The sequence below is a fragment of the Lactuca saligna genome, chromosome 2 (assembly GCF_052625555.1).
Source record: "Lactuca saligna cultivar CGN05327 chromosome 2, ASM5262555v1, whole genome shotgun sequence".
Lineage (NCBI taxonomy): Eukaryota > Viridiplantae > Streptophyta > Magnoliopsida > Asterales > Asteraceae > Lactuca > Lactuca saligna.
Genome location: NC_136418.1, coordinates 164,041,553 through 164,064,213, shown reverse-complemented (window position 1 = coordinate 164,064,213; position 22,661 = coordinate 164,041,553). Strand labels below are relative to the sequence as shown.

Genomic DNA, 22,661 nt, shown 5'->3' with positions numbered 1-22,661 from the left:
CTGTTTTGTGTTTTCTACTTTTCCTTGGTAAGTGAGCCACAAGTACAAGTGGTGGTAGGTGTTGATCCTTTTGGTCATGGTATATGCTATTGTTAGATACCGTTTTTGAGTTTGTGTTGGTGGAATTATTGCTGTTATTTTTATATTGTTGTGTAACTTGTACATCATCATCTCAAATTGTCAATTTGTTATAACTTACAAGAAAGGGCATGAAGATCAGAAGTACATCATCATCTCAAATTGTCAATTTGTTATAACTTATAAGAAAAGGCATGAAGATAAGAAAATGGAGTGAAGGGGGTTGTGTAAGAAGAGAAGAAATAGAGTTGTGCCAATTTTTATATGGCATTATACAAATCTCTTTTTATAAGAACATCCGGTACAGTGGTCACGAAGTGGGTCGTGGTCTAGGTGGCCACGAACCACGATCGTGCACACCACTCGGTGGTTCGAGGTGGGTCGTGGTCGTGGCCGGTTGCTGTGTGTATCACGAATTGAAACGGACGGATGTTATTGGTTGTGGGATTAATGAAGAATGGGGGGAAGAGGAAACATTTTAGCCGTTGAATGGCTACATTTTTAAACAATTTTTTTTTTTTATAAAAACTTCTATTTTTACCTATAAATACCACATTTTTACACTTAATTTTTACACTATTCTTTTCTTTCTCTATACCAAAAAAAAAAAAAAAAAAAAAAAAAAAAAAAAAAACACTTTAGAAATGGCAAACCCGATAACGCCTTTGTGTTAGACACAACCCCTCATAAATTCTCGACCATGGAATCACCTCAATGTGGTTTTATCAATTTACTTCAAACTGGTCCCCCTATCCAACAAACAACTCTTTTCCAACAACAATATCAACATTTTTCGGCCTTCTAACAACAACTTCAACAATATCAAGCTTTCCAACAATTCAAACGACTCCAACAATAACAATTTCAACCACAACCATCACAACCCCCTCATTCGCCGGATTTTTTTTCCGGAAACTAAAACTTCACCGCCATCTCAACCTAAAAAAAAAGGAAAAAAAGACGGTCCGATCCAACACCACCCAAGAAAGGGTCCCATGGACAAAAGACGAAAAAGAAAAGCTCGTCGAGGCATGGATTTCGGCTTCCCAAGACCCGATTGAAGGCGATAGTCAAACGTTCGATTATTTTTGAGAGAAAGTTTGTATGGTGTTTTATGAGTTAACGAGAAGTGAAGGTATGGATTTGGAGCTATTTCTTGCGATGAAGAAGTCCGTTCGAGTCCGACGTAGGAATAGAGGATAGTTTTTTTAGTTAAACTTGGTAATTTTAGCTTTTTTAGTTCTAATGTTATTTTTTTTTATTTTGATTAATGTAATTTTTATTTCTAATGTTATTTTTTTATTTTAATTCATGAAATTTGACATTTTAAATTAATGAAAACTAGTATTTTAAAAAAATTATATGATTTTTATGTATTTTTTATTTAAATTTAATTAAAAAAAAAAAGGTGGAGTGATGTGTTTAGTGGTAGGTATCTCATGGTTAGTGGTAGGGAGTGTCGTAATGATGTGACATCCACCACTATAGTAGTTAGTGGTGGGTATAAGGTTATCATGTATACTCTCCACGCCAAGGGTCGTTGAGAGCTTTCAAGTCATCCACCACAGACCACCACGAACCACCGGTGTACTCCCCATTACTGGAAAGAAAAAAGAGAGAAAAGAAAGAAAGAAGAGAGAGAGAAGAGGAAGTTTGGAGAGAAGAAGACGACATTGGTCGTTTACAAGTGTGATGCCTACCACGAAACACCTCCACCACGAACGGTCGGACCGGTATGCACGATTATTTTTCGTTGCCACCTCAACCATATATTTGTTCGTGGAGAGTATACCGGTAGGCCTAACAGAAGGCTTGAGATTAGAATTCATAGAAAATGGTGCCATTATAGTTGTAGAATTTGTGAAGGTAGAGAATTGAACTAATTCAGGTGTTTGGTATCGGATAGGTAAATGAATATACTATTATGACGGAATGTATTAAAAATCTTATTTGCTACAAGAAATGGAATGGAGCATTGTCTAAATGGTATATTTTTATAATTATAAATTATTTTTATTCATATGGCTTTCAATAATATTAATCTTTTAAAAATTTTAAAACTTCAATTATATATATATATATATATATATATATATATATATATATATATATATATATATATATATATATATATATATATATATATATATATATATTCTATTAATAATAATATTTCAAGATTTCATTGCATCTTATTATTATTATTATTATTATTATTATTATTATTATTATTATTATTATTATTAATCTTTTTAAACTACATGGAAAACATGTAATATGTATTTTGAACCAAAAAAATTATGTTATAAATCTTTTCAAACTACATGTTAAACATGTAACATGTATTTTGAACCAAAAAAATTATTTTTATATGCAATTTATTTAACTATGCATCCTTTTCTAATTAAAGCTTATCATTCTAAAATAATATTTATTTATTTTCTTCATATCACTCTTTAATTTATGCCAACCAAACAATGAAATGTAATGATCTATTTTATTATGTTGTCCACTTGTCCATACAATTCCTTGATCATTATATTCCATCATACCAAATATACTTATATTTTATTTCATATTAACTCATTTAGATGTTTTTTTAATAATTTCATTAGTTTTATATAAAAAAAAAAATTATGAATCAAACGCACATTAAAACTTCACCATATCAATGTTATTTACATCAAATTCAACCAAAATGACTTTTCTCATTCTTTTATTCCCCTTCCAATCCATTAAGTCCTACTATACATTATGCAATGCAGCAATGGTGATGGTCTTTTATGATGCTTGTAAAGTCGACGACTAATTAATTATTGGTATAGGTTTTAAATGTCTCCATAAGTTGGCATTTAACAAGTTGTATATTATTTTGTGAGAATTTTATAGCATTAAAACACATGAAAAATGGATATTCGAATTTGTTTAATTTTTGTTCACATGACATAATTTTGTACGTGCATATAAGATAGATGCACCAATAGAAAATAGTTTGAAAAATCAAAACGATACATATTTTCTGGATCTGCTTCTTTTATTATTATGTGAAAACAACTTAGCAACCACAATGTAAGTGCTTGTGCACATGTATACTGAAAGAATGACTTAATTAATTCCTTGTAACAAAATTTTAACAACAAAACAAATAGGCAACAACATTAACATGTTTGTTTGTATCTTCGTAAATTGAAACTCTGATATTTTTTCCTATACTTTTCAAGAATTGGGGACAAAAACGCCAATGTAGCCAAATCCAACGATGAAGAAAGCCATAGCTTGTAGGAAGAGGTATATGAAGTAATGGTTCTTCCCAAAAGACAAATCATAGCACCCACACAAGAAGAGGTAGACCCCCACAAATATCTCCAGCACATATACACTGTAAAGATTATATCAAATCAATATATAGAAAGAAAAAAAAAATTAAAAATCATAGTCAAAACTATCTATTTATGTGTTGCAAGAATTTACAATTTACCTCTCTCCAATTTGTAGTCGAGGTTTTTTTGTAGATTTGGAACCCGGTTTGGCTTTTAAAGCTTCTCCAAGTTTCTTAGTAACCACCCATTCATTAACCCTTGTTCCAGCCTCAAAAAGACCAATGAATGTTCCTTTAGTCCGATGCAAAGACATGACATTCTCAAAAAGAATCCAGAAAACTAACAAATGAAAAGATCGTGGAGTTCCAACTGCATTAAGTAAAGAGACAATCGAAGGAATATAAATGGCACCCCATTTAGGAACTTGCACTTCTGGCACAAACACCGTTGCAGGCAATACCACACAATAGAAGATAAACGTGACAAGATGTGCAACGATTTTTCTAACAAAGAAGAAACTATATATCACGTAAAACTTCTTCCACACTGTCACTTTCTGCATCATGATTCATGAATGAAGTTAATGAGCATATATATGATTTGTTAGAACTTAGAAATCTTGAAGATGGAATAATAGTGTCATGAATATAAACCTTGTTTCTTGCGATTTCTATGATCATTTTCTTGAAGAGGTTAGCCGGTCCACAAGACCATCGATGTTGTTGATAGCGGTATGCTTTGAAAGTACTTGGTAATTCATTTTTCACCTTACAAGTAACATATAAAGTTGTTACATTCACATATAAATTAAATCTCGTAAAAATATGTACATATCAATAGTGGTAGATAAGATCTAATTAAAAATAATTTTAGTTAAAGCCAAGTTTTTATTTATACCTTGAGGTCACCAACATAGACAAATTTCCATCCTTTAAGACTCACGCGGACAGCTAGATCCATGTCTTCTACAGTCGTCCTGTCTTTCCATCCACCAGCCTCATTAAGAGCTGAAATCCTCCAAACACCCGCGGTTCCTACATTCAACAACATAAATTATGAATCTCAAACCACATTTGATGTTAATTCTTCCACATTTAATAAAGATTTTTGATTATGTGGGTCTCAAATCTTTACCATTGAACCCGAAAAACGCATGTGTCGCGGATCCTGCCTCTTGTTCCACAATAAAATGATAATCTAATGACATTTCTTGCATTCTTGTCATCAAACACTCATCCGAGTTCACTGCACTCGATAAAACAGATCTATCAATCTTTTATTTTTTGAAATAGTTAATTAAACTAGGTTGTTATTTTATGTAAAAACGCGCGAATACCGAATTTCCAACGAGCTTGAACGAGTGCAAGTTCAGGGTTGTGTGCGAGGAAAGGGATTGTGCGCCAAAGGAAGTCAGGGTCTGGCTGGAAATCAGCATCAAAAATGGCCACAAACTCACATTGGTTCACGTAGGGGTGCTTCATGCCTTGTTTTAGAGCACCAGCTTTGTACCCATTTCTATTGCCTCTAATTTCGTACTTTATGTTTATTCCTTTTCCTGCCCATCTCTTGCACTCTAACTCCACTAAATCCTGCATCTCCAAATTAATTTAATAAAAAACAATAGGGAAAATGACTTACAAACCCAACGAAGTTTCCAAACCATTTAAAAAACCCCAATCATGTTTTGTGTGTTCAAAAAAACCCAACAAACTTAACATTTTATCTAAAAAGTCCAACTAAGTTACAGTTTCTCGAAAGTCAAATAAGAGAAACAGATGACGTGGCTTATTACCGTATCGGAAAAATGACTTGTTAGACCAACGAAATTTCCAAAACGTTTAAAAAACTCCAATCATGTTTTGACTGTTCAAAAAAAAAACCAACGAACTTAAACAAAACAATATTTGAATTTTCTGAACGGTTTGAAATTTTGATGAATTTTTTAGACAAAAGGTTAAGTTCGTTGGGTTTTTTTGAACAGACAAAACATGATTGGAGTTTTTTGAATGGTTTGGAAACTTCGTTGGGCTTTTAAGTCATTTTCCCAAAACAATACAATAACATAATGATTTTTCTATATTATAATTCACTAAACATGTGCTGTACATCTAAGGTGCATAGTTGGATTTATATCGTTACGAAGTGTAGAATTTGACAAAGGACTTTGATGTAAAATTTTGCATATATATGTTATAAGACCATGAAGTTTTGTAATGTAACGTTTCTAATTATAAGCAAAATGTTAATTGATAATATCAATGGAAATTTCATAGACTATTTGATAAAGAAGTGAAAAATTGAACCTTGATGATCGGATCTGTGGAGTCATCAAGAACTTGAATTATGATTCGATCAGAAGGCCATGAGAGCCCGCATGCTGCTCCAATCGAAAGTTGATACACCTACAAACACAACGAAAATCTATTAAAACCACAAATAATCTCTCCGTATATAAATGAAAAACTTGGGATAAAAACAAGATATAATGTACCTCTTTTTCATTATACATTGGTATTTGTACTAAAACCATAGGATAACACGAATTACCAATCTCCAAATCTTCCTTAATCGCCTCCCATTTGTATCTTTTTTCAAGCTTATATTTCATCAACTTAACAACAGCAATAATAATACCCATACAAACACGCTCCACGAACAACATCACAGACATGGCTAAGCATATTATCACCATAATTTTCATAAATGGCACGATCAATGGCGCCCGCACTTGCTCCCACATCATTCCCATTTGCCCGTGTCCAGTGCCCGAGAAAACCCTCTCCATTTTCTTCCTATTCAACTTGTGGTTTCTAACTTTCTATACTCTAGAAATTGTAAAAAGATGATTTATTTATGGTTTTATACTCATGACATTTAGATTAGAGTAAAGAGATGATGTATATATAAGGAGTGTTGATGGGTTGTGGTGAGTTTGCTTTGGATGTGGAGGGTGTTTGAGTTTTGCTTGTGACACAAGCACAAGTTGTGTGTCAGAAACACAATCGAGTGTCCATGGAAGCTCTATGAGTGTGATGACATATTTTCGATCTAAGTTAGCTCACAATGTGAAAAGGGAAGGCTCAAAAGTGAAACTACACTTGTTTTTTAAGTTTTTTCTTTTTTTTCAACAATTGAATCAGAATTGAAACCCACAATATTAGGCCCTTTGACATGGGGAAATAAAAATTAGCCTTTTTAAAAATAAAATATAGGCAAAGTTACATAAATAGTCTTTGAAGTTTTCAAAAATTCGCAAATGCAGTCCATTTAAATCAAATTTGGTACATTCAATTTTATTAACTATTTTTTTGCATCCCTGGCTTTAATCCAAATTCATATATTGTAGAGTAGGTGCACTAAGATTAAAGGGCAAATTAAGATACATGAAAATGAAATGGCAACTACAAGAAATCATTCGTTTCTAACACAATGGTCTAATGTCTCAATCGTTGAACTACTACTCTATTCAACTAGTGCTATTATTAGTTTTGGTTCAAGCTATGCTACAAATTAGATGGTTAGATATATAAATACAAAATGTATTTTGTATCGGCAAACATTCAATTACCCACGTAAAATAGAAAGAAAATAGATTAAAAACAAAATTGTAAGTGTATTTCAATATATTGTTTACTGGTTTATAATTCGTGAGAACTACAGTTATAAAATTAATTAAATTTTCATAATAAAAACTTAAAATTATTAATTAATTATTCTAAATAATTTATTAATTAAGAGATATTTTTTTGTTATATAAAATTATACTAATTGATTTAAACAAATACATGACTTTGTAATCTGTAATAATTTTATTTTAATTTTTATTCTAATTTTATTAATTTAATGTAAATAGAATGAAAAATTTAAATTTTAAATTTTAAAATGAAGAATTAATATGTTGACAAATAATATGATATTAATTAGAAACCTAATAAGATAAAATATGACAAAAAAAAAGAATAAATTTATTCTTTTATTAAAATTTAGAGGGAAAGAAATATTTGAAAAAAAAATTGATAATGATTATGCTTATTTTTATATTATATCATTATCTTATTTTTATATATTTTAATCAAGTTACTTGATATGAGATGTTACATTTTTCTATTATATATATATATATATATATATATATATATATATATATATATATATATATATATATAGAGAGAGAGAGAGAGAGAGAAAGAGAGAGAAATGAATATGCATTACAGTACTACATAAGCTTAGATACTATACCTCATGAAACTACATCGTTTTATTAGCTAAAGGAATCAATCAGGGGATTCATGATTAACACTTGACATTGTAGAAATTGAAGCAATAATTTTGATAGGGAAGCAAAAATGTTAATTATCTTTGACTTTCGTGATGGTGGAAAACAGTAATATTTACTAAACCTCTAAAATATGTGATTTTAACTTAGTAATTATACTAGATTTGGGGTTCAGTTGGTAAATATATTGCCCCCAATAATATTTCTTTCATCCATTATCGTTTTATCATCTTTGTTTTCTTTCCTCTGTTATCGTTTATTATTATACCCTAGCGAACAATATTGTTTTCCATCATTACAAAGATCGATGATAATTAATGTTCTTGCTTACTTATCAAAACTATTGTGTACATCATGAATCTACATCTTCAACCCCTTAATCACAATCATAATATAGTAAAAAAACGTATTTTCATGAGTTTTAGTACCTAAGTTTATGTGGGGCTATAATTTATATTCATTTTCCCATATATATATATATATATATATATATATATATATATATATATATATATATATATATATATATATATATATATATTCATTTTTCAAATTAAACACTATAGGTTTTCTCACATAAATGGAGTTAGTTTGTGGTTTGGTTGAATATATATATATATATATATATATATATATATATATATATATATATATATATATATATATATATATATATATATATATATATATATATATATTCAACCAAACCACAAACTAACTCCATTTATCTGAGAAAACCTATAGTGTTTAATTTGAAACATCACGTTTCATCATGATTAAAGAAGTATTTTTTAAAGAAAAGCTAATGTCATAAACCAAGATCAATATTATGGTAAAGATATCTCTAACACAAATAATATAAAATTGTAAGAACGATCCCTATGATATATCAAAACTTGTATATTTGGGCCAAAAGAATTTAAACTAACACTAGTGGTCCAAAAGTTTCATTTTTTTGTGAATTTGATCTAATTTGGTTTGAACTTGTTGGTAAAGATGATTTTGCTCCTTATTATTTTATTTCTTATTTTTCTTTTATTATAATAAATAAAAAACAATTACAAATAAAACAAAAATAAAATCTCTCTCTCTATCTCTTTCTCTCTCTCTCTCTCTCTCTCTCTCTCTCTCTCTCTCTTAGGGATGTCAAAAAGTCCCGTGTGATTCCATTATCGTGGGGGCCCCGTCCCGTTTGGGGGATTTTTTTAAAAAAAATCGGTGGCGGGGACGGGGGCGGGGGCAAGGTTAACCCCCATTTTAATTTCGGGGGCGGGGGCAGGGTAGGCAATTCCGTCCCGAAATTCCCATGGGGACCCCGTTAATAAATTACACATATATTTACATATATTAATTATATAAATATAATAAACTATAACATGATTTTGAGCTTCCAAAATTCATCAAAAAACATGTTTTTAAATTGTTAGTATAATTTTTTAAAATGCCATAACTTTTTTATTTTTAACATATAAAATTTTGCTATAAATAATTAGTTGTTACCTAAAAAATAGTTTATTTTAGCCTAAATAACAAATTCTTTTAGCCCAAAAAAAGTAGTCCAAAATCAATCGGGAGCGGGGGTGAGGGTAACAAAGTGGATTCGGGGGCGGGGGTAGAAACATTGGACATTCCGGGGCCGGGGGGGGGGGGGGGGGGGGGGGGGACGGGGAAATTTCGGCGGCGGGGGCGGGAGATGCACTCCCCGCCCTGTTTGCCCCCGTTGACATCCCTACTCTTTCTCTCTCTCTCTCTCTCTAAGTTTGTCTTTGATAAAGACCTAAGAACATCTTCATAAACTCAAAAACATCTTCATAAACTTAAGAACATCTTTAACCACCGTTCAACCACCATCGTCTGCCACCTCCATCTCCATCTGCAGATCTGGCATTGTAACAGATAAGAAATAAATGTAAAAAAAATCATCGTGATTCCATCTTCTTTTTCAACGAACTTACACCTCTATCTCCATATTTCCTTCTCAACAAACATCCTCTAAAAAATGATTTCTAAAACCTAATCTTAATTTGAATCGATTTCTGATGTGAACCATAAACCTAAAATCGATTTTGTAGATGTAGGGTTGATCTTCACATAAACAGATCTCTCCAACGTATCCAATGTGTATTCGTGTATTGATAAAAATCAATTTGCGTTCATCCCCAAACTCGAGATCTGAAAATCGATCCTCGGAAATGGGTTTGTTGTTAGTCTTGAAACAATAACCATGACGATGAAGGGTATGTTCTTGCCTCAAGAAAAAATACAACACATTTCTAGAAATCATTTTTTCTAGTCCTTTCTTCCATAGATCGAAAGTTGTAGAAATCATTTTCTTGTTCGAAAAAAATGATGGTTGAGGGAGAAGAATTCACGAACAGATCCATAGGGAACCAGAATCCACCAACGCCACCATCGTCTTCGCCTCTACAAACCCTACCTCGACGAACACAACAATCCTTTATTCATCCTAGAAATCGATTTGTATGTGGGTCTTAATCTTCGATTTACATCCCCTCTCACTGCCTTCTGAAATCACCCATCAACAGCCCTCTGTACTTTGATTCATCATGGATCCACCGCCTCCACTTGTAGATCTCACATATCCTCCATCTCCCCCTTTAGCTCTAACAATCAAGGACGAGTTTTGAAGTTATTTCAATGTAGAAAACTCGGGCGAAATTGAACCCTTGAGCTCCATTTTATGAAAGTTAACAACGATAATGTTTCCATTGTTGCACGTAATCCGAAACCAATCTGCAAATGAGTCGTTCCCTTCCCAAAACAACATATTAACTTGAGTTTTGTGTGTTTTTTTTAAGTGTATGTGTGTGAGATAGAGGGGGGGGGGGGGGGGGGGGAGAGAGAGAAAGATAGATAGTGATGATAACAAACATAAATTTTGTTGGTTTTAACTAATAAACAAAGTTTGTTCTGTCTTTTTAATAGAGTAACCTTGAAAAATAATCAAAAGTTTCTATTCTATATATTGTATTAACATTAGTTTTAGGTATTGTCCAATTATTTAAACTTTGTTATATTTTATTAATAGTTTATTCAAAAGAATTTATTTAATTATTATCATAATCTTGTTTTTCATTGATATTTTTACTAGGAGTATATTTTTTGGATAATATGTTTGAAAATCTACTCATATTTAATTAATTTCGCTTTAAGATTTTATAAGAAAACTTACTTGTTTTAATAATGATGAACAAAGGGGAATCTTCCCAACAATAATTGTGGTCCGGCACCACGACTTACATCTTTATCTGCGCGTTTTATGCTAATCCAACTAATCATTAGTCTTGTCTCTAATCATACTTATTAAAACTTATAATTTTCTTAGAGAATATTAAATCAAAATTAAATAAATTTGAAATAATATAATAATCAATGTTAAAAGTTCCAAGATTTTGAGGGGTGGGCCAGTTGGTGTATCGGCGGAGGAGATTAAATAATAATCTTTCTCGATTAATTGATAACTTTACAATCATAAATGTAAACTGCAAGTAAGAAATTTTCGATGTAGTCAGCCTAAAATTTGATGTATATGTTTTTTTCGATTTATTAACGGTTTACCTTCCATCTATGTTGGATATAGTCGGCTAGGTAATTTTTAATTAAATGTTGATCTAAAACAAGATTATTATATTGTTAAATCTTAATATATTAGTAATATTATTTTTAAGGTTGGTAAATAAGTCTTTAAAAGGGGTGTGCAGTCAATGTTCTCATAATGTCATTTATACCTTTCCTGATTTGGATGCTTCGTTCTCCAAATAATTAATTTTACATGGACATTTCTATTTTTTTGGTAAATATATTTCGATACTGATGTCTAATGATTAATGAATACGATTTTATTAAAGTATTTACTATTGTTAATGAATTAATTTCATATAATTATTTTTTCATTGTTAATACGTTTGGTTAAAGAAAATTTAGACGATCCTATTACAAATTATCAAGTTGGTCATTATAGATTATGTTTTCGTTGTTATTAATCCCACGCTCTTGAAAGAAAAGAATGTGATTCGATTAGATTATTATGTACGAAAAGGAAAATCCACCAAAAATAATAGGGGTATAATTGGTATGATACCAATTTATTTTTTTCTAAACCGTAAAACGTGTACCATATCAACTATAATTGGTAAAAAAAAAATTACTACCGGTACCGTACCAAATATACTTTGTACCAAATTATTTGGTTACTAACAAGTTTGGTTGGTACAAATTGATATATAATATACCAACTTCTTTTAATTTTTTATTATCATATTGAAAAATAAGCAAAGATATCGGATTTTGATGTGTAGTATAGAAATTAGTTATGTACTTCTTTTATTTTACAAAAGAATTCTATTGAAGTAACGCTAAAATAACATTTTAATATTGTGATTTAACATGGTAATAACTATTGACTAATACGACCAAATGACTAATATAATGTTATTAAAACTATAAATACTAAATACAATTAACAGTTGAAATATATATATATATATATATATATATATATATATATATATATATATATATATATATATATATATATATATATATATATATATCAAATGAATTGGTTGGTAGGGTATTACCATGGTATTCCAATTTTTGTACCATTACCGTACCAACATTGATCAATTGGTACGGTACTATCAACCAAACATGTTGGCTACCAAATTTCTTGGTTCGATTGGTAACATGTTGGTTGGTTTTCCATAATCTCAACCCTAAAAATTAATTGTTTTGAACAATAAATAAGACCATGCAACAGATGTGTCGGGAATTAAAATACGATGAAAACATAGTGAAATGATTAATAAAGTGTATGTTACATGCATATTGAATCGGACCACTATAATTTATTTTATTTCCTTTGACCATTTAATAAATATACCTTAACATAATATCGTTGTAATGTTGGCTACCAAATTTCTTGGTTCGATTGGTAACATGTTGGTTGGTTTTCCATAATCTCAACCCTAAAAATTAATTGTTTTGAACAATAAATAAGACCATGCAACAGATGTGTTGGGAATTAAAATACGATGAAAACATAGTGAAATGATTAATAAAGTGTATGTTACATGCATATTGAATCGGACCACTATAATTTATTTTATTTCCTTTGACCATTTAATAAGTATACCTTAACATAATATCGTTGTAATGTTGTTATTTGAGAATTTCAGATATCAAAAAGTTGGTATCATATATGACATGGATGAACGGAATAATCTATTGGTATGAAAGAATACTTTGTATGCCATAAAAAGCAATAAAAGTAAACCCTATAAATTTAGAATATATATATATATATATATATATATATATATATATATATATATATATATATATATATATATATATATATATATATATATATATATATATATATATATATATATATATATATATATATATAGATATAATACAACATTTAATTTCTTTAATATGACTCGTTCTATTCCACTATGGTGGGAAAATGGAGGAACCTATAACTACAAGTCTCACAAACGTACACATAAAAACTTGAGTAAAAAGCCTTCATTTTGACACCTATGAAAAACTTTGGACCAAAAGTATTACACCCTGACAAATCCATACTTCAATTTCACTTCAATTTCACTCTTCCTTGCATGTCGATCGATAGTTGACAAGGACCAAATCCAACCATACACATGAAACAAGAGATAAAATCACAAAAATGAATTAATCATATACCATTTTTTTTAAATATTTATAATAAAATAACCACATATTTTTATTAAAACTAATTTTACAAAAAGAGTTTAGTCATTTCTAGTCATTAAAGTTTTCTAGGTCACAAAAATGAATCAATCGTATACCATTTCCCACTAAATTCCTTATCCATTCTTTGGTTCTCAGTCCACTGTGGTCTAGGTCCGAACCAATACTAATCCTTTATTTAATTTAAAATAATTGATATAACAAGTTTATTTGTAGAGAATATCAAAACAAAAGTAATTTTTTAATAAATGATAATAAAAGAATAGAACAACTTAAATCAAGTTTTTAAACAGGATGAATGACTAATGAACTTTAATAAAATATAATGAATAATGTTAAACGATGTGATAGTTTTTGTTGTCAATTATAAAAGGATGTCATATAGACGCAACATAAACTTTTATATTTTTTGTCACACTTTGTGGTGGTTTTTTTTACTAATGATATATATAGTGGTATTTATATTTAAAAAAAAATGCGACGACCAATCAGGAAATAAGAAAAGGTTTGCCAGCGAGATTTATCATTGTTGGAAGTTCACCTGTGAGATTTATCACCGACACGAAAAAAGGTTGGGGTGTGGTGTTCATCACCGATAAAAAGTTTCATGTAGATTTATACCATCGGTAAAAATCTCCCACACCGTTAAACCTAAAGTAAAACACCTAGAGAAATTTGATAACTACTTATAACATTTGATTACGTCATTTCATGTTGATGTTTGTAGTAGCGTCAGCTACACCGGCTATAACCGGTTAGAATGAAACATAATAATAATAATAATAATAATAATAATAATAATAATAATAAGACAAAACTATAAAAATGGTTCTTGTGGTTTATTAAAGTTCACAAACTCAATCTCGGTTAATTTTTTTTACGAACATAATCCATGTGTTTTCCAAAACTTATGTCAATTGCCCTTTTTGATGACACTATTACTATTCATCAGTTAGTATGATGGTATTTTGGTCTATTCAAGTAGTAGGGATTAAGTTTGTGAGTCTGGTAAATCGTAGGGGACCATTTATGTAATTTTTTCTATATTTTATATTGGATAAATTACACCATTCGTCCCTCGTGTAGGTACCAAAAAGCATGTTTAGTCCTTATTTTCAAAAATTAACTCGGACCGTCCCTGTATTTGTTTTTTCTTGCATGCTTAGTCCCTACTGACATAAATTGACTATTTTACCCTTAATAATTTATTTTTTCATTTTTTATTTCTTTATCAATTTTTAATTTTATTTAATAATTAGACCTAAAAATAATAAATTAAAAAAGTGGGCCACCCCTTACAATTCCCTTTTTGTTCTTTAGTCCCTATTTTCGATCTGTATCATCTTCTTCCACTGGCATCTCAATGTGGCTACATTTTTATCTCAATAAATCGTATGGAATAAACCCTAAGCAAACCTTAAATTACAGCGACATCACCTGGATTAAACCCTAAAGAAAACCGATTTCAGGTTAAATCCCCTTGAAGCCATCCACATTGTGTACAGTATGCTAGTGAGACAGAAATAGAGTCGTCGATGGCGACAATCACCCTCACGAAGGAGACAGGTTATTAGTGTCGATCCCCTTAGGTCTATTTGTGGTGAACTCAATATCTCCGATCTCTCCTCTTCTTAGTTCGATTTGTGGTTTAGAAATTTACAATGCCTTAATCATTATTATTGTTAAGAACAAAGCTTAATGTTGTGGTATTGGAGATTTGGTTCAAATGAGAGAAGGATAGATAAATGGGGCGAGACAAGAGATAATAACATCGGTGGTAATGAAGATGTTGTCTCCGGAAAGGGAGATAGGAGGTTGCTTCTGGCAGATATGGAGTTGGTTTCTAAAGGCTTCTACAACCAACCAAAACCACCGATGGGGTGGTGGGTTTTGTGTGTAGCTTTAAGTTATGGGGGTTGATTTGGGATATACAATGGTGGATTAGAGAGAGTTTATGAGGTAACGACGATGTGAGCAGTCTGGCAAAGTTGAGAGAGATTGAGAATTTGTGTGTATGTGTTGTGTGTATATGTTGGTGTTGTTGTTTCAGAGAAGAGATAAGAGTTTATTGTTGCATATCGGAGGAAGATGAGCTCAATGAGGTGATGTCCGTTGGAGGAAGATGAAGTATGTAAAGTGTTGGTGGCGTTCAGTGTTCCGATTTGAATCTTTTGCTTCTCAGGACCTGTTGGTTCTCGGTCTTCTTCTCCGGTGACGTTTAGAGCGTTGGTGGTTGGAGGTGAATAGAGCGGAGATGGTAGGAACCTCGAAGGTGAAAAGAGTGGTGGTAGTCCGGTAAATTGTGATTTATAGGGAATGTAGAACGAAATGGGGAAAAGGGAAAGAGCATGGGTAGGGTATTTTATTTTATTTACTTTTTATTTTAATTCAAATTTAATTATAATTTAATTAAAAATAAAATAGTGAGGGCAAAATAGTATTTTTATGTCTGCAAAAGGATACAACGTGCAAATGTAAACTAATGAGGGATGAATCATGAAAGTTTTAAATATACGAGGGACGGTCCGAGTTAATTTTTAAAAATATGGACTGAATGTGCTTTTTAGCACCTGCGCGAGGGACGAATCATGTAATTTACCCTTTTATATTTATGAGTTTTTGGCTTTTCCACCCTTTTACTTTTTAAAATATCACTTTGAACTTTGAAAAATGTTAATTTCACCCTTCTACTTTCTAAATTTCCATGTTTAACATCGTATTATACATAATTTGATTTTCATTAATAACTCATGTTCGTTAAGCTAAAAAACTATTTCTACGTGTTTATTTTTAAATATTTGTCAATATAATTCAAGATGGTCAACGTTTCGACTTTGATTTAAAACTTTATTTCGTTATTTGTTTTAAAAAAATGCATAGTTTTTTTTATAAATTTGTCGGTTTAAATTCGAGTTTGCCTACATTTCGGCGTAGTTTTTTTTTTATTATTATTTTTACGTTTTTGTGTTTAAATTTATGTATGTTTCCTACGTATGAGATGAATCATATATAATAACTTTTATTTGTTAATTTTAAAAAATGTATGATATTCGAGTTTGTTTATGTTTCGACGTAATTTGTTTTTTTTTATACTTGTTTGCTTAACTTTATGTTTATTCATACGTATCATTTGGGTCATATATAATAGATTTTGTTCATTAACTTAAAATATATTATATTCAAGTTTGTCTACATTCCGATGTAACTTTTTTTACGGTTTTTTTACATATTAGTATAATTCGACTTCATCTACATTTCAACATAATTTTTTTTATGTTTTCGTGCTTATTTATATGTACGTGTTTTTTTCATTCGTGTTTTTGTACGTCGAAACGTACCTTTTTACAATACAATCGTCGTAATTCAACTTACAAAATTCAATGCCGATAGTTACATTTTCACCTATTATATGTGAAAAAACCCATACATAAAAACATATATAAAATAAGCACCAAAACGTACAAAATTTTTTACATCGAAACATAAAAAAAAAAAAAAAAAAACTCAAATTTATATCGACACATGCATCAAAATAAGTAAGATTTTTTTAAGTTAAAAAAATACGTTCCGCGAAACGTAGACAAGTTCGAATATAATATATTTTTTAAGTTAACGAACGAAAGTTATTATATGTGATTCGGATGATACGCAAAAATGTACATAAAGTTAAGCGCAAAAATGTATAAAATAAATAAATTATGTCGAAACGTAGACAAACTCGAATATAATATGTTTTTCAAAATTAACAATCAAAAATTATTGTATGTGATCCGTCTTATATGTAGGAAACGTATATAAAGTTAAACAAAAAAGCGTTTATTAAATAAAAAATAAATAAATAAATAAAAACTATGTCTGAACATAGACAAACTCAAATTTAAACCGACAAGTTATAAAAAAAAAAACCATGTGTTTTGAAAATAATAATAACAATAATAACGAAATAAAGTTCTAAATCAAAGTCGAAAATCGATCACCTTGAATTATATCGACAAATATATAAAAATAAACACGTAAAAATAGTTTTTTTTAAGTGAAGGAACAGAAGTCATATATATATATATATATATATATATATATATATATATATATATATATATATATATATATATATATATATATATATATATATATATATATATATATATATATGGTTAGGTTCATTTGAGACTACCTATATTTTGTGAGACCGTGAGACGCATTTTTTTATTTTTATTTTATTTTTTTTAGTTAATTCATGTTCCGAAAATAATATTTAAAAAAAGAATTTTTTGATTTTTCCATTTATTTTGCATTTTAAAATTATTTTTAGAAAATGTACAGTGTAATATTCTATTTAGAATATTTCACGTATTTTTCAAAAAAAATAAGTTCCGAAAATAATATTTAAAAAAAGAATTTTTAGATTTTTCCATTTATTTTGCATTTTAAAATTATTTTTTAGAATATGTCAGTGTAATATTCTATTTAGAATATTTCACGTATTTTTAAAAAAAAAACGGAATTTTTTTTATTATTTTTTTATTTTTTTTAGTTAATTCAAGTTCCGAAAATAATATTTAAAAAAAAAAATTTTGGATTTTTCCATTTATTTTGCATTTTAAAATTATGTTTAGATTTGGTCTCACGGTCTCACAAAATTAGAATGGTCTCAAATGAATGTAAACCTATATATATATATATATATATATATATATATATATATATATATATATATATATATATATATATATATATATATAAAATATGAGGTTAAATACGAAAATTTTGTAAATAGAGGAGTGAAAATAATATTTTTCAAAGTTCAAAGTGAAGATGTAAAGTGATATTTTAAAAATTAAATGGTGAAAAACCACAAACTTATAAATATAAAATATAGAAAAAAAGTACATGAATGGTCCTTAGTTTACCCATAATCATAAACTCAGTATTTCGTACTTGAAAAGACCAAAATACCTTCACACTAACGGATGAACAGTAACGGCGTCAGCAAAAGGGTTATTCACGTATGTTTTGGAAATTATAGGGACCATGTTCAGTAAAAAAATTAGCATGGACTGAGTTTGTGATATTTGATAAACCACAGTAACCATTTTTAAAGTTTTGTGTAAAAAAATAAAGGAAATTATTCATAAATGATCACTATGTTTTCCCAAAATATCAAATTTAGTCCATAACTTTTTTGTGTTCAAATATGGTCCTCCTTGCATAATTTTTTCATAGCTAGTCCTTATGGCTATTGCATAATTTTTTCATAGCTAGTCCTTATGGCTAATGCTGCTCATTTGTTAAGTTAGAATACATGGAATGCATGTGAGAGAAAAATTGTTTTTTACAAACCAATGGACGAAGTTTTAAAAAAATAAAGAAAAAATTTTCATAGATAGTCCATGTGGTTTTCTAAAATATCAAGTTTAATTTTTAAGTTTTTTTTCTCATTTAACATTCGTGAGGTTTTAATTTTTATAATGGTCTTTAACCTATATAAAAAGACTTTTATACTCTTTTTACTTTTTCTTACCTTTACTTTTATTAAAACTTTTTGAAAAAAAAATAAAAAAAAGAAATCACCCATTGACCCTTTGTTCCATTACTGTCCCATTAGGCTGGACGGAGTGGGAGCGGGAAAGAGGTGAGGGAAGCTTCCCTCACTCTTGAACACCACTCCTTGGGTGAGGGAAGTAACCCGCGGGAAAAAGGTGGGGGAAGGGGTGCCGCACTCTCTCTCTCTTCATGGTATTGGATAATTTTTTTATCCTTTTTAATATTTATAAAATTATATACCTACTAAAAATTCATAATTTTTAATTCCCTACAAAATGAATATAATATATGTATAAAATATATTTAAAAAAAAATAAGGGAAATTTTGCTCGCACACCTTCCGGTCTTAGTAACACAAGTCAAGACCAACTTTTCAATCCTCCTCTCCTCTCTCTCTCTCTTAATGAACAACTACCAGAGATTGTATCAAGGTGAATGACTAATTGTAACTTTAATACAATATAATGACTAAAGTAAAAAACACCCAGAGAAATTCGATAACTAATTATAACATTTGATCACAACATCACTTGCACCGTCTATAACCGGTTATTCTAGGAAATCACATTAACCATTTATGAAGATTTTTTATTTATTTATCGAAAACTTCATTAATACGGTCATTTGGTTTGTAAAACATGACTTTGCCCTCACGTCTCTGATTTAACGGACCGAAATAGCCGGTTTTAGCCATAAGGACTCTTTATAAAAAGTTTTTAAACCACATAGACAATCATTGAAGACAAAAAAAAAGTTAAAAACTAAACTTAATACTCTAAAAAAACCACATGACCATTTATGAAAATTTGTCAAAAATAAATAAACAAATTTAATGATCAATGATAGCTTAAATAAAATAACAAAAAAAAATATATAGTTATTTTGTAATAGGACTCCACCCATTTTGGGGATTTTAGTGATTAGCCCCGAGAAAAGCTCAAGCAAAAGTGCATAACCAGAACACAGCAACTATTACCATATTCCAGTGTTCTAATCGGCAATAAAACTACAAATACAACAGTCACAATTTTGCTCGTCTCACCTGCCTAATGCCTTCTTTTACATTTTACCAAATACAATACTCAGGATTCATAAAACATTCAAGGTCAAAAATAAAAAAAGGATACCCATATGTGAATAAAAAACGAGTAGTTCTGACTTTTGAGAACAATAAAACTCATTTGTCCTGCAATTGCTAAATCTTCTCTCCTTAAAATCACATTAAATTTCCCTTTTAAAGTATCCGGAGACATTCTTGTGAGAATATCTTCCAAATCAATCATACACACAAACCACAGGTTCATTCTCCTGTAACATGTTAGTAATATTTAATTAGTAAAACTAAATGAAACATGATTCAGACCCAAAATTAAGATGCTATAATAAACAAATCAATGGAAGTACATCGCTATTTCTTGTTGATAAGGGATTCCTCTCGTGACAATCTGCACACTGGAGTTGGCAGAAGACTTGACACATCAGATGAATATGTGTCACTTGGGCAGAAAACCACAGTGTGTGGGTCAACAGAAATATGCTTTTGAATAGATTTGACGCTCTCAAGGTAAGCTCCTTCAGTAGAAGATCCCAATCCATCAATAATCTGTTGTATAATTGCAAAGATTAAAATTAAACCATTGAGTAGTTTAATGTTATAAAAAATAAACAGGTTGAATAATGAATTGGAATATAGCATACCAGAGAACAAACTCCAGAAATATCTATGGCTTCCATGGAAACAAGCTCCACAAGCCTATCTGGTGTGCAAACAAGAAACTCCGGCTCACATGTTTTTAATCTGTAACATGAACAGAGTTTCAGAAATATATTCAATCGGAAAAATTAACAGTTTCAAGTTTTATAAAGTTAATGTAATTTACCCGTGAATTTGATGATCTATGGAAGCACCAGGATGTAGACTTACTGTATGTATTCCAAATGCCTTTAATGGCTTGCATACAGAACGTACCTGTATTGCTTTCTGTTGTGAAGGTACAAGGAATAAAAGGTAAGGAGTGGTGAAAGATACGCCTTCTTTTTCCTTATTTGTAATGGTGTCAACAGCAGTTGATGCTATCCAAGCAACTTGTTCCATTGTACAACTTCCATTTGTCTCCAATACATGTTTGCCACTTGAATAACATCTCCAAAAATCAAAGCCCCATGAGTCAAAGAACAGAGGCTTTCCTGGTTCGAATGCTTCATTGTGATGCATCATATCTTGTATTGTTTTCAAACATGAGATTAAGAATTTTGAAGGGCAACCTTCATCTTTTGAAATACGGGAGGTACTAAGTTTCTTGGTGCTTTTTTTATCTGAATCTTTCTCCACCCTTGCCCTTTTATGTTCCTGGTTGTTTCCATTTGATTGATCATCTTCTTTAGCCTTTCTCTTATTTCCTTTTTCTGACAGATTATCAACTCCCTTTGATGGCTCCAGTTTCTTGATCTTCTTTGTCTTGTCCTTTTTCTTGGAATCGAGATTTGTAGGTTTGTCTAAGAAAGGATCCTCAGGAGTAGGGAGGCTAAAACACATTCCCTGCATCATTGCAACAAAAAGGAGGTAAAAGTGAGGAAATGATCTTCCAGTTAGATCAAACTGTTTTAATGTTCAGGTAACCAACGTGTCATATAAGATCACAAATCAGAGCTCATGAAAACATAGAAGCAACTAAGGTTTTAGATGAAGTACACGGTTGCTAGTCATACGTGCTTACATAGCACGCAATAGAGCTACGACTATAAGCTAAAAAGTAACTATTTCAGATAATTCGGTTTGTTCTTTAAGTAGAAGCATACCGCACAAATTAGTGTTATATACTGTTTTCAGCAGGAAATTGATTTGAACTACATAGATGTTCATGTGCTTATGTAGGTCTAGCATACTCCAACAAACAGAGATAAGCAATATAATCTTATAGATTTCCTGACACGGTTTAATTAAATACTCAAAATTATCCACAATAATTTGATCAAGCGTTAGAAATCTTATGCAAAAAGAACGAATTATACCTGACACATTCTGCGTTTGCCGGACTGACGACGCTTTTTTTGTGCGATGATGGCGGCGATGCGATTAGAAACCTTGGATGACTCGCTCCGCAATTTCTTCCTGATCGATTTGTTCTTCTTCTTTATCTTATAATCTTCTCCTGTTGGCATTGTTCAGAGCTAAAAACAAAAATCAATGGAGAAACTGGTTCGGAAAAACGAAGAGCTCGGAGAAGGCGGTTGTAAGCAGTTCTGCTGTGCGAGCTTGTGATGGTGCATTGTACTTGGTGGTAGTGGGTAGGTTTGCCATAAGACACGAATCCTATGGGCTGTTTTGATTATTCGTAGGCTTAGAAGGTTGGAATTTATAGTTGGGCCCTTTTATGGGCTTTAATATATCGGTTGACTTGCAAAGTTAATTGAGATGTCTACTTATTCTATTAAGAGGTAAACGTGACACGCATATATTACATGAGTGTATTTAAAATAATTAAATACGTATAAACGTTTGAGAAATTTGAATATATAAGAAAAATATTGAATTATTAAAATTAAAATGTTTTTTCTTTTTTAAATTTAAACAAATCATTTAGATAAAATAATCAAATCAAATTAATGAGATTTTTTTTTAATTTTTGAAATTATAAGGAAAGTAAATCAATGAAATTGATATGTATTTATTAAATTTAAATATC

At 30.1% G+C, this 22,661-nt stretch overlaps 2 protein-coding genes across 2 annotated transcripts; both read right to left on the bottom strand.

Annotated features, from left to right (window-relative positions):
* Window positions 1-3,166: 3,166 nt before the first annotated feature.
* Window positions 3,167-6,284, bottom strand: LOC145032544 (glucomannan 4-beta-mannosyltransferase 9-like). The gene is made up of 8 exons (XM_078981392.1): window positions 5,890-6,284; window positions 5,702-5,800; window positions 4,735-4,987; window positions 4,533-4,643; window positions 4,296-4,432; window positions 4,052-4,165; window positions 3,557-3,954; window positions 3,167-3,457 (listed from the first exon to the last, which is right to left on the bottom strand). Exons 1-8 carry the CDS (start codon window positions 6,181-6,183, stop codon window positions 3,295-3,297), a joined length of 1,569 nt encoding a protein of 522 aa, XP_078837518.1. The 5' UTR covers window positions 6,184-6,284; the 3' UTR covers window positions 3,167-3,294.
* Window positions 6,285-19,927: 13,643 nt separating this feature from the next.
* Window positions 19,928-22,274, bottom strand: LOC145032543 (P-loop containing nucleoside triphosphate hydrolases superfamily protein). The gene is made up of 5 exons (XM_078981391.1): window positions 21,988-22,274; window positions 20,856-21,514; window positions 20,674-20,773; window positions 20,380-20,578; window positions 19,928-20,283 (listed from the first exon to the last, which is right to left on the bottom strand). Exons 1-4 carry the CDS (start codon window positions 22,135-22,137, stop codon window positions 20,384-20,386), a joined length of 1,104 nt encoding a protein of 367 aa, XP_078837517.1. The 5' UTR covers window positions 22,138-22,274; the 3' UTR covers window positions 19,928-20,283; window positions 20,380-20,383.
* Between the last annotated feature and the right edge of the window lie 387 nt (window positions 22,275-22,661).

Coding starts and splice junctions, on each gene's coding strand:
- LOC145032544 (XM_078981392.1), bottom strand. CDS start 6,183: ATGGAGAGGGTTTTCTCGGGCACTGGACACGGGCAAATGGGAATGATG. Junction 4,988..5,701: donor CCACAGATCCGATCATCAAG/GTTCAATTTTTC, acceptor TTGGAGATGCAG/GATTTAGTGGAGTTAGAGTG. Junction 3,458..3,556: donor CGACTACAAATTGGAGAGAG/GTAAATTGTAAA, acceptor TAATCTTTACAG/TGTATATGTGCTGGAGATAT.
- LOC145032543 (XM_078981391.1), bottom strand. CDS start 22,137: ATGCCAACAGGAGAAGATTATAAGATAAAGAAGAAGAACAAATCGATC. Junction 20,774..20,855: donor ATAGATCATCAAATTCACGG/GTAAATTACATT, acceptor TTCATGTTACAG/ATTAAAAACATGTGAGCCGG. Junction 20,579..20,673: donor TTTCTGGAGTTTGTTCTCTG/GTATGCTATATT, acceptor ATTATACAACAG/ATTATTGATGGATTGGGATC.